Here is a 12500-nt window from a genome sequence, read left to right on the forward strand (position 1 = left end):
ACCAGGGTTGTCATTAAGAGCCGGGGACCGGGGATTTTCCCCGGCTACTAAGAGAGTGACCTCCGGCTACTTTTATTGGAAAATAGAAGAAAAATAGAACCAAAAGAAATCCCTAGCCGTCTGATTCCCCGCCTACTTGTTGTATTTACCCGGCAACTTGAAATCTTAGTGACAACCCTGATTTACAGTTCATTTTTTTAAACTTGTTTTTCCTTAACAAGTTAAGATAATATTTAAATGTTGACGCGGTGCATACTGTTTTCCTTATATTGGATGACCAAAAGTGACTTACCATTCAATATTAATTTCTGTATACGCATGGTCGCCTCTATTTTGAACACAATATAAATATAAAGGGAAAGGGCAGAGCAAAAGGACAGGATAATGTAATGAGAACGTATGACTATTTTCCTTGCTGTAACAATAAATGAATGTGTTCAGTCTCCTGGATATTTCTGTCACCTTCCTCGGCGCATTATCAGCGCGTTTTATCAATGCAGAAATATATAAGTTTAATTTGTGGTCTCTGCACAAACGGGAACTTGGCGTGATGAAGCAGGTCAAAGCCCGATAATAAAAGATGTGTATTCCTCGCTCTTTAAGCATGTCATTAACTGCCTTTTCCTATTCATTGTTCCTCCACTTCAGGACTGCGGGAGCAGTCATTTCACTCGTCCTTATTAAGTATTCTTCGACTGCAGGACCACAGGAGCAGCAGATTCAACTTAGGCTGAGACAGGTTCTGTTTAACAGCTAAAACTCAGACGATCAGTGATGATACAAACTGGAAAAAAAAGGTTATCATGTCCTTACTTCCCAGTGCTCTTCGGCTCGCTTCATAGAGTAATCGCGCCTCGCACTGCCACATGTTCCCTCATCGCATGATAACAGTAATTAATGACGTCTTTGCTTAAAAAAAAAGCCATTGGACTCACCTGATAAAATAACACACGAGTGATATTCGAACGACAGTTGACCAATATACCACCGACAGTTGACCGATATACCACCGACAGTTGACCGATATACCACCGACAGTTCACTGATATACCACCGACAGTTGACTGATATACCACCGACAGTTGACTGATATATCACCGACATATGACCGATAGTAAGTCGAGGTGCGTCGTCGAAATATTGACCGATACTCGGCCGATATTCTATCTCACTATCGACCGACCATCGACCGACCATCAACCGACCATCGACCAACTGTTGACTGACTATCGACCGACTGTCGACCGACTATCAACCGACTGTCGACCGACTATCGACCGACTGTCGACCGCTATATCGACCGCTATGTCGACTGATATCTCAGTCGACATTACCGACAGTAAACAAGATCTGAAAATACTGCGACCTGCAATTCCATGTAGTAGAGAGCCCTGATAAGCCCTTTCTATCAGCTGAGACGTGTGTGCAGTTGGGTCTTCTGAAGGTGGAGATAGAACCCAATTACAGAGAGGTCCACCCCTGGAAAGTCAAACCCTCACTAAAGAGCAAATTACGGCCAACTACAAGGATGTATTTAAAGGACTAGGACACATTGGGGACACAGCCATTATCACTGATCCTCTGGTAAAGCCCACACAGTGGCGCCGAGTGCCAATTGCCCTCAGAGATAAAGTTAAAGAAAAACTGGAGGACTTAGAAAGCAAAGGAATCGTGGAAAAGGTCACCATACCAACAGGATGGATTAGCGGCATAGTGGTAGTAAGCACGCCAAGCGAGATAAGAATAATTTATTTGTCTTGAAAGCCAAGATCTTAATAAAGTAGTCATTCGCCCCAAGTACCAATTGCCAACTCTGGATGAATTACCACCCAAGCTCAGTAAAGCTAAGGTGTTACTTTGGAGGCCAAGGATGGATTTTATCAGATTGGATTAGATGAGCAGAGCATTCTGAAGACCACATTCTGGACACCCTTTGGCTACTACAGGTACCTGAGGTTACCTTTTGGAATTAATCTAGCTCCAGAAGAGTTTGAATGTAAACTCCATGAGAAGCTGGAAGGTCTTCCTGGTATAGCAGTGATAAGGGATGATATAATTTATTGGTGATGGGCTATGGAGAAAATGAAGATGAAGCAAACAGAAATCATGATGAAAACTTGAGCAGGCTCGTAAAACCAACCTACGCTTAAACAGCACCAAGATGAATCTTCGAAAGACTGAAGTCAAATTCATGGGTCACCTAATTACAAAAGATGGTCTAAAAACCGATCCGGAAAAGATCAAAGCTGTTCAGGAAATGCCAAGGCCCACGTCCAAGAAGGAGCTGCTGGGGCTGCTGGGATTTGTAAATTATTTATCTAAGTTTCTTCTGAAGCTGTCAGAAGTTGTTCAGCCACTGAGAGTAATGACCGCGAAGGAGGCAAAGTTCATCTGGTCACAGCAGCATGAGACAGCATTCAAGGAAGTATGTGAGCTAGTAGCTAGTCAAGCATCCTGTGCTTAAGTATTATGATGTACAAGAACCAGTGGCAGTGCAGTGTGATGCCAGTGAACATGGCTTAGGAGCAGCTCTCCTGCAAAAAGGCCAACCCATTGCTTTTGCCTCAAGATCTTTATCACAGACTGAGAGACAGTACACCCAAATAGAGAAATGGTGTTTGGCTATTGTCTTCTCCTGCGAAAGATTTAGTCAGTACCTTGCTGGTCGTGAGAAAATTGCAGTTGAAACTGACCACAAGCCATTGCAGAGCATCTTCCAAAAGTTCATATTCTTTCTGCTCCGTGTCGCCTGCAACGTATGCTACTAAGGCTGCAGCACTTCAATCTTGATGTTAACTACAAGCCTGGCACTCAGATGTTCACTGCTGATCACCTCTCCAGAGCCTCACTGAAAGCTACAGAGAAGACTCAAGACAATTTTCAAGTATTTTCCCTTGAGCTCGAGACACTCAACCCTTTCAACACCTTCAAAGTAACCCCTGAGAGGTTTACACAGCTGCAGGAAGCAACGGCCCAAAACCTGGCTCTAGAAACCCTTAAGACAACAGTAGTTACCGGCTGGTCTGAGAGGAAAGAACAAGTGCCAATACAAGTGAGAGATTTTTGGAATTACAGAGAAGAGATTTCACTCCACAATGGGATTTTGTTCAAGACCCAAAGAGTGATAGCCCCTAAAGCCATGAGACCAGAGATACTTTCTAGGATCCATTTAAGTCACCAAGGTGTTGCTTCATGCTTACGAAAGGCTAAAGATATCGTGTTCTGGCCAGGAATGAGTGCTGAAATCAAAGCCCTGGTTGAGAGATCCTCACTATGTGCTGAATTTCAAGCCAAGAATGCAAGTCAGCTAATGCAGTCTCACCAAATTCCCAACTGTCCTTGGAGTAAAATAGCTACAGATTTGTTCACATTAAACTCCAAGAACTACATCACAGTTGTGGACCATTTTTCTGATTTCATTGAAGCTAGTAAGCTGCAGAACACTACTTCCACATCAGTCACAAAGGCCCTGAAAGACCATTTTTTTTAAAAGCAGACATGGTATCCCGGATACAGTGGTTTCAGACAATGGATCCCAGTTCAGCAGCCAAGAATTTCATGAGTTCTCACTGTCCTGGGAATTAAATCATGTCACATCTTCACCTCACTATCCAAAGAGTAATGGTAAAGCAGAATCGTCTGTAGAGATTGTTTAGCAGCTTTTCAAGAAAGCAGAGCGTGACAGGAAAGATTCCTGGCTAGCTTTACTTGACTATCGTAACACCCCCATAGAAGGTGTAGGTGCAAGCCCCGCCCAGAGGCCTATGTCAAGGAGAACCCATACCTTGTTGCCAACCACTGCAAGTCTGCTGCATCCACAGTAAATCACAGCTCTGTGGATAGTCTTCAGCTGAAAAGACAAAAGGCCAAATTCTCCCAAGACAGAAACATCATGCAGTTGCCAGAGCTGGAAATTGGACAGGAAGTGAAAGTCCCACAACTTCGTAAGAATCAAACATGGGAGAAAGGAACCTGCACTGAGAAGCTTTTAGACAGATCATACATAGTTCAGTCAGGTGGCATAACATTCAGAAGAAAAACAGGCAGTTCCTGAAACCTGCAAGGAAACCATCAATACAAGTAAAGCCAGACACTAACACTGACAATGATGTGCACAGAGAACCTGTACAGTAAGTTAAGCCCACCAGTCCTGCCAAAACTTCCACAAGTGGCGCTGTTCCTGAAGAGACAAAGGCTTCAGTTCCTGGTATCCAAACAAAGACCCACAGCATTCGTGCGCCAGTGAGATTCAAGGATTTTGACGTGAAACTTGAAACTGTTTGAGACTTTGAACATTCTAGGTCTTTAGTTTTGTTTCTTTTTTTGTCTTCGGGAACTTAAGGTATTAGAACTGCTACATGTATAAAGTCAAAAAATGATCATGCTTATAAAGTCACTTATTTGATTATGTACTCTTAACCTGAACTCAAATTCCAAAAATTGAAGCTTTTTGGTCAAATATAAGCTAAGAAAACCAAGGCCAAAGTTGGTATCTAAGAGCACTTTTTTGGAAATATTTATGATCACAGGGCTGAAATCTGACGCGATACTTTCCATTGTTGACAGAAATGTTGCAATTTTGACAACCCGACAAGTGATAATGCGTTATGAGTTTCAAGTAATGAAATCATGAAAAACGATTGTTTTGATATTTCTAAATCATTTCTATGGCTGTAAAAAGCCTTCTAGAGACACATTAGATATATGATCCTTGCAAAGTCGATGACAGATAAGGCCACAGTTTAATGATCTATTATGCAAATTAGCATGTTGCTAGGGCTAAAAACATTGTTTACCACGCCATATTGAAAGCACGTCACGCAACAAGTTCAAAGGAAGATTTTTGCATTTTCTCACCACTTTCCATGCTACAATCGGGTCAGTATCACAACAGACATTAAAAACAGCGGTTTACTCATAAGAATTCAAGATGGCAACGAAGAAAACAGCGCAGCCTGACAAAAAATGAGGACGAATTAAGGGCAATTTTGCAGCTGTGTTGAACCGTACTGAAGACAAATCGATGTAAAAAGATGAGGATTTATAATACTGCACTGAAACTTGCCAGGTTTATTCACATTGTTAAGGAAAAATGTATTAAATTCCCGGCACTTCCCGCAATATTATGGAATTTTTGGCGACAGCCTGAAGTTACAGCGCATTACAAAAAAATTCCACCGCTATATCTCAGGAAAAATGTACTGGCTACTGCCGGGAATTTAAAGGTAAATGAACAAACTAAGTATAAGTAAGTTCCAATTTTTGTTTCTATTCCTAGCTATCAAGAGAAAGCCAGAAATACGGAATTATTGAATTTTTGAGCCTGCGATATAAATCGGAAATAACACCTTAAGTGTGAAAATTGACACCTCGGATATCAATTTTCTGAAAGCTCAGCTTTCGCTTGATAGGCCTGTTTATCTTTTATTTTGCAAAATTCTTAATCATAGGAGAAATAAATTTTTCAAATGGAAGGGTTTATAGCAGATCTAATACCTTAAGAGAGGACAGAGTTTCTTTAAAGACAGTTTGGCACAGTGTTGCCAGTAATATGTTCAGATTGATTTAGTAAACCCTTTTATGTTTTGATTTTTTGTTAAAAAAGGGAGATGTTACATATATGGTTGTTTTTAGATCATGGGAATGGTCAATTAAGAAGCTGGAGGAATTAAAGGGGATATACAATGTGCTCGTTTATAACATCATGGACTGCCACTTACAGTACTTGTTTTTAATACTGTTTTTCTTCTTTTTATAAACTAACAACATCATTTTGCACCTTTATATTTATACAGCCAAATTCTGCTGTATGGACACCCGCTTAATTCGGACACCTCATTATAATGGACAGTTTGCTTTGTCCCTGTCGAAGGAAAGCCCTACATTTTTTTAAAATTCAACCTGCTTAACATGGGCACATTGTTAATACGGACACTTCCTATGACCCCCTCTGTGGTTTGACTGTCCTCCTTTTTAGTATGTCTCCACTGAAACTATAACAAGTGGAAGTGAAAAATATTAATTTTGGTCATACTTCACAAAGCTTAAAGGTTATAAGAACACGAAGTGTTTACCCTCAGCTGCAGTTGAAGTGAGATGAAAAAAAAATTTCATATCTTCCCTGAAAAAAATAGAAAACAAATGTGTTAATAAAACATCTCATTGGTTTATGTATAAAATACATCACAAACTTATTAATTTATACAATTTTACGTAGTCAATGGTAATTTAAACCATTTTTTGAAGTTCAGCCCGATCACTTGTGCCTCTGCTTGGTTGAAATGCTTTTTCCTTTGAGAGTTTGAGTTTTATATATAGCTGGGGTTCAGAGCATTGCCTCACGCCCCTTTTCAGCCCCGCACCCACCCCCAACTCACGTCCCAGTTGTTTTGTGAATAAATTATCGCAATTACAGCAACACGCAAAACGTTCGTAGTCAGTTTAAACTGTTTAAAGTTCTCTACCCCCGATCAAACCCCAAAAGACTCAAAGTACAAATGAAGTTTTTAAAAAAGAAATCGAAAATAACAAACTACGGTTCGGGTTGTGATGGGGCAAGTAGAGGTCAAGTCATAAACGGGACAAGCAGTCATGCGTGCGTGCATGCACTTTTGCAGCATCAGCTACCCCGTTATAGTAAAGTTTTAACAAATGCTTCAAACTTCATATTAATCAGAACCGTCACTGGTGAATTGTTACATAAAAGTAGAAAATCTTCGTTGACAGAACGAGGCTTTTAAATGTGGACAGTGGTGAACGACCTCGCTGCACGCAAGTTAAAACGGACTTCTTTTGAACCAGAACTGCGGAGAAATCTTACACACTTACTTTAAATGCCACGGAAGACGATTCTCTTTGCCAATTCCTCGATTTTTAGACATTGCCACAACACAGGAAAACTTCTGCGCAGAAGCCATTTTGGTGAACCCTCTTTGATCTCGAACTTCTTGTTGTTTGAACCATGAAAGGATTTGGCGGGAAATGGAATGGAAACGAACGTCAATCAATACATGCAAACTAACAGTAGTTGTGATTGGATTAAAGCTTTTGACTTTATTTCTTATCTTGCTTACGATTGGTTATTATCGAAAGTTGTTGATTCCGGCCTTGAACAACCTTGAACGATGCATTACAGTTTGTAAGTGAACCGGCTAAATATCCCTTGAACTGTTTACATTTTACGCGATCCTGTCTTTGCAGGCTTACTCTTTTTCTAAGCCATCATGGCTGAAGCCAGAGCGGCTGTTACGAGGCCCGACGTTCGTCTTCATGCGGAAGGGACAAGCACAACTGAAGCCGAAGTTGAATTACTTAAAAGCACCTTCAAAAATCTCAAGAAATGTGCTTTCCGAACTCGGTAAGTGAGCGTAAGTTTTCAGATCTGGCACTTAGAATAAAACGCCTCTGACACAACCTTGTGCGTACGAGGAGAGCAATATTTTTCGGTCTTTATAGCTTTTTTCATTCGCTGAAAAATGTTGTCAATTTCCGTGAACAGCGCTTAACACTTAAAGTGAAGGCACGACAAGCTTAAAGTTGTTAGAGTTGACGTTAATGATTCGAAATCCGGCTCTTTGCCTTTTATCCTCGTCGTTTTAAACCTCTTTAGAATATGAAAGAAGATCCCTTTAAAAGTGTTTGCAGTCGGAAAGTTGATGAGGTAATTTCTTTGAAGTTAACAAAATAAAATTGAACATAGACTTTCTTTTAAATAATGAAAGGTATGCTTATAATGACGGCGTTGACGAACAAACTTTGTTTTTTTTAATTTCTTTCCTTTCCTCCTTTTCTTTTCTGAAAATTATCTAGTATCGGTTAAGTTAATAGCAATTGTCTAATGGTTTTTCTCGGCGAAGTTTTTTCCATTTACTTCTTTTCTGTCTTAATTTTTCATGATGGTTGTTTTCTGAACTGAACTTTGTACCTTCAATATAAATTCCTCTTGTACACAGTGAAGGCGTGAGGGTGGCGGGTTGGGGGAGGTGGCCCAAACGTCGTGGAAAAGGAAAAGTAACATAAAAACTGCTCGCTTAAAATATTGAAGGGTCTGTTTGCTTTTACATCGAGCAATTTTCCAGTAATTAGTTAATAAAGCTATTGTACATGGAGAAATTAGTTATATTGATATTTCTTGCATCACTGATGGTAAACAAGGGTATCAGGGATGTCTCACCCCCCCCCCCCCCCCCAATTTGTCCTGAATTTTTTTTTCTGTTGTAAACGTGTGTCAGGTGGTACCTCGACCTTTGTTACTTAAATATAATATTTTCTTTAATAAAAATTGTAATTGGAAAATTTATTAAATGTTGTTTTTGCCAGGAGGTTGTGCTCTCGCCGCAATCTCTTCGGCCCCTGCTAACATCATAAAGTGTTAATTACTTCTTTGACCACAACCACACCTTTGGTTTATTAAATATTTCAGCATTACATGTTCAATATGGAATCCAGGCATTTACTAAATTTAAGTGTCCAGAATGCACTAGATTGCATCTCAGAGAACTTCAATCTCAAAAATTTTCCCAGAAGAGCATGCACCCAAAACTCCCTAGAAAAGTGTGCTGTTTGCAGTCCTGGTGGGTGCTATTGTGCCCATATTGCCACTGTATACTATATCTCTAGGTCCATTCTATCACAAAATCCTCTGTCTGCCCCTGGTAAAGTGGTGTTTTCTCTGTTCCCTATTTATTTATTTATTCATTTGTTCACACAAGTTATTTTGAAGTTCCCCTTCAGGGCATAATATACAATGGGGCCATTTATGCGAGGAAAAATAAGACGCGTCTTATTTTTCTTATGTACTTGAGTTTAAAAAGTATGTACACCGTATCTTTTTCAAATTTTAGGTGAAACAGGTTCTTAATTTCTTGTGATTTTGTTAAGATAATAGTGTTAGTAATAGCAGTAGCTGGTAGTAGTAGTAGTAGTAGTAGTAGTAGTGGTAGTAGTAGCTGTGTAGGTGTACTTGGAGACATAGTAGTAGTAATAATAACATCAACACCAACAATAGTAAATCTTTTTCTTGTTCTCTTCCATTTTCTAGTCAACAGATTGCTAATGGCTTGTGGCCAACAACCTGGTCGAACTTGTTAGGTGTTGTAGTGGTTATTGGTGCCATGATTTATGCAACAGATAACTATAAAGTGTCTTCTCTACAACCATTTGCAACAGTCTTGTGGAAACTGACATATTTGATTTATTTGGATGAGGCTTACCCTTATAACTTCAGGCTTGCTTTCATATCAACTTTGGCTGGAATAGTCTTCTTCATTGTACTTCTTTATTTGCGGCAATATACACTAAGGATGCTCTTAGCTTACAGAGGATGGATGTGTAAGTTAAAGCCTTCTTTGCAGTATTTTCAGTTAATTTACTTTTAAAACTGAGGTTGAATGTAGCCTCACCACAGACTAAACCTGTGGCCGAGTCCATCGGCAAAACAGCCCCAAAATCCTTGTTCTGGATTCCCACCTGTTTACCTGGGTTTAAGTATGTGTCATGATTTGCTTGTTAAAAATGCATTTGTTGATTTTCCAATCAAATTGATGAGAAATTTGAAATGCATTTCTGGTAACTTATTGAGTCCGCAGGGGACCCAGAACAAGGATATTGGTGCTGCTAAACAGATTTTACTAACCAGTTTTAAATTTTGTCTAGGACACAGGCTAGGTTGAATTATTTGTCTTTTATCTCTTTCTATTATCTCTTTCAACCCCACACTTCCAATAGTGGCTAACATAAAGGTAAGAAGTTCTCTCACCCCCCCCCCCCCCCCCAAAGAAAAAAAAATTCCAATTTACTATCAAGAACAGTATATAATTATAATGCTAGTGGCAATTTCTTTTCAGGAAGAAAATGGTATACAATGTAACCATTTCAGAGTTTACTGTTTTTTGTTTTTTTTTGTCCTTTTCACTTTCCCTTAACCCATTCGCCCCTGAACCGCCCGTAACCGCCCGTGCGGATCCAAGTCCTTTCTACCCATTGTGACGTCATCAGTTTTAACGGTCAAGGACAACTTTCTTCACTAACTTGTGCAGAGTGAAGAGATCTTTCAAACCATACCAGAATGAGCACAATTCAGTCAAGGACACCGGAGAAACAAGCAAAAAACCACGTGACATTGACCTGAAAATCTCCATGAAAATCTTGTCCCATTACCCACCTACCTTTCCTTTCGCCTAATCCTAAGATCCTAAAAGCTTTCCTAAAAACTCTTCCCACCAAAATCAAGCCTACTAAATGCCCAGCAAGAGAAAAAAAAAATGAGGCAAGAAAAGCAAAAAAAGAAGGGAGGAGAGAAAGCGAAAAGTAAAAGTCAAGACTGCTGTGTCACTTTTAAACCCAAAAACTATGTCGAAATTTTGCTTTCTGCGCATGCCCGAACTTCGCAAGCTGATATTTTGCATCTGGATCGGAAGACCGCGAAGTGTTCGACCTGTAAACCAGTTTGTGGTAAGTTTTAGCTCTTTATAGCACGACAGTGACCAGAAAACCACTCGACTAGCTTCAAAACGCGTTTTTCGGCAAAATCTCTAGGAGCGAATGGGTTAAGCAAAGGACCAAGCTTTTTGAAAAAAAATCCACTTTTCAGCATAAAACAACCAAATCTGTCTATTTCATGTCAAATCAGGTGAAAAAGTTGGTAAAAGGCCATTTTTAGGTTTTTTGATTAACCCATTCGCCCCTGAACCGCCCGTAACCGCCCATGCGGATCCAAGTCCTTTCTACCCATTGTGACGTCATCAGTTTTAACGGTCAAGGACAACTTTCTTCACTAACTTGTGCAGAGTGAAGAGATCTTTCAAACCATACCAGAATGAGCACAATTCAGTCAAGGACACCGGAGAAACAAGCAAAAAACCACGTGACATTGACCTGAAAATCTCCATGAAAATCTTGTCCCATTACCCACCTACCTTTCCTTTCGCCTAATCCTAAGATCCTAAAAGCTTTCCTAAAAACTCTTCCCACCAAAATCAAGCCTACTAAATGCCCAGCAAGAGAAAAAAAAAATGAGGCAAGAAAAGCAAAAAAAGAAGGGAGGAGAGAAAGCGAAAAGTAAAAGTCAAGACTGCTGTGTCACTTTTAAACCCAAAAACTATGTCGAAATTTTGCTTTCTGCGCATGCCCGAACTTCGCAAGCTGATATTTTGCATCTGGATCGGAAGACCGCGAAGTGTTCGACCTGTAAACCAGTTTGTGGTAAGTTTTAGCTCTTTATAGCACGACAGTGACCAGAAAACCACTCGACTAGCTTCAAAACGCGTTTTTCGCCAAAATCTCTAGGAGCGAATGGATTAAATTTGTGGTAAATTCACAGAAATAACATATATACTTTACCTGTTTCATTTTAGTATGGGATAAGCAAAATTTTGCAGATTAGGTTACTTTGTTGTGGTGTAGTGTGTTTTTATGTTGTGATGAACTTTTCCAGAGGGGTTGGGGGGTCTTCGTAGCACTTATGGAATTTAAGGAGGGGTTGGGGTCATCAGTTGTGTGAAAAAATGAAATATCAAGGGAGGTGGGGGGGGGGGAGGCGAAGTGAAATTCCCTCCTTGGTGGGGATCTGGATATATTTTTAAAACCACACAATAGAGCACAATCTTCCAATTTATTCAGTTTCATGCTTGATTAATAAGGGTTTACCCTTGGCTATGTTTTAAAGAAGTATCTAGATTTATTTCATCAGAGTTTGTGCTTATTCAGTGTCAGTTCAGTTTCAATGATTGTTGAATCTTATTCAATCTCAGGTTCAAAGTAATTTATGTGTATAAGGACTATCATTAAGAGCCAGGGACCCTGGATTTCCCCCAGTTACTTTAAACATGATCCCAGCTACTTTCACAGGAAAAAAGAGGAAAAATAGAACCAAAATAAATCAATAGCTGTTTGATTCCCAGCCTACTCCTTGTATTTAGCCAACAACTTGAAATTTTAGTGACAGCCCTGATTAGAAAGGATTCTAACATCAAAGTTGAGCATAATTTAAAAGAACAATATGGCTGATATCTTATTGGCCTAGACATATCCATAGGTGACCTGCATAGTTAACTGTCTATCACTTAGTACATGGATAGGTTGAGCATGATTGTCCAGGTGAACATAGTCCTGAATAGGACTGTGGTTGTTGACAATGAATGATGTTTTGACAACCTGTTCGGTAGGATCATCTTCAGAGTCAAAGTGAGTTGAATCACATCAGTTGAGTCGACTGTTGTAATATATTCACCAAAAGCATTTTTATTAGTTTTGTGAAGTTTGTCACAGTTATGAGAAAAAACATCTCTCTTTTTACGCGCATCTATTAAACACCCTCACTTGGGCTCCTCAAATTAAATACATTAGATGACCTGAGATCTATGCAGAGATCATTGTCGTATTGTCAGAAAAAGTGAAGAACAGCTCCCCCAAAAAACTGTCAGCCGTAGGCGGACTGTTGACTGACAGGGCCAATTATCGACGCAAAACTTGAGTCTGCCATTTTGTTTAGGTTTTTTGAG

At 39.7% G+C, this 12500-nt stretch overlaps 2 protein-coding genes across 2 annotated transcripts in view; one reads left to right on the plus strand and one right to left on the minus strand.

Annotated features, from left to right (window-relative positions):
- The window catches only part of LOC140932891 (dihydrofolate reductase-like), a 20812-nt gene extending 13842 nt beyond the window's left edge, over positions 1–6970 (minus strand). Inside the window, exons 1-2 of the mRNA XM_073382390.1 lie at positions 6829–6970; positions 6075–6121 (exon numbers count right to left, since the gene is read on the minus strand). Coding sequence (XP_073238491.1) covers positions 6075–6121; positions 6829–6917 — 136 coding nt within the window. The 5' untranslated portion in view covers positions 6918–6970. The remainder of the gene's footprint in view (positions 1–6074; positions 6122–6828) is intronic.
- Positions 6971–7115: 145 nt separating this feature from the next.
- LOC140932893 (carnitine O-palmitoyltransferase 1, liver isoform-like) overlaps positions 7116–12500 on the plus strand; it is a 24663-nt gene continuing 19278 nt past the window's right edge. The window contains exons 1-2 of the mRNA XM_073382392.1: positions 7116–7357; positions 9041–9330. Coding sequence (XP_073238493.1) covers positions 7224–7357; positions 9041–9330 — 424 coding nt within the window. The 5' untranslated portion in view covers positions 7116–7223. The remainder of the gene's footprint in view (positions 7358–9040; positions 9331–12500) is intronic.

The sequence above is a fragment of the Porites lutea genome, chromosome 4 (genome assembly GCF_958299795.1).
Source record: "Porites lutea chromosome 4, jaPorLute2.1, whole genome shotgun sequence".
Taxonomy (NCBI): domain Eukaryota; kingdom Metazoa; phylum Cnidaria; class Anthozoa; order Scleractinia; family Poritidae; genus Porites; species Porites lutea.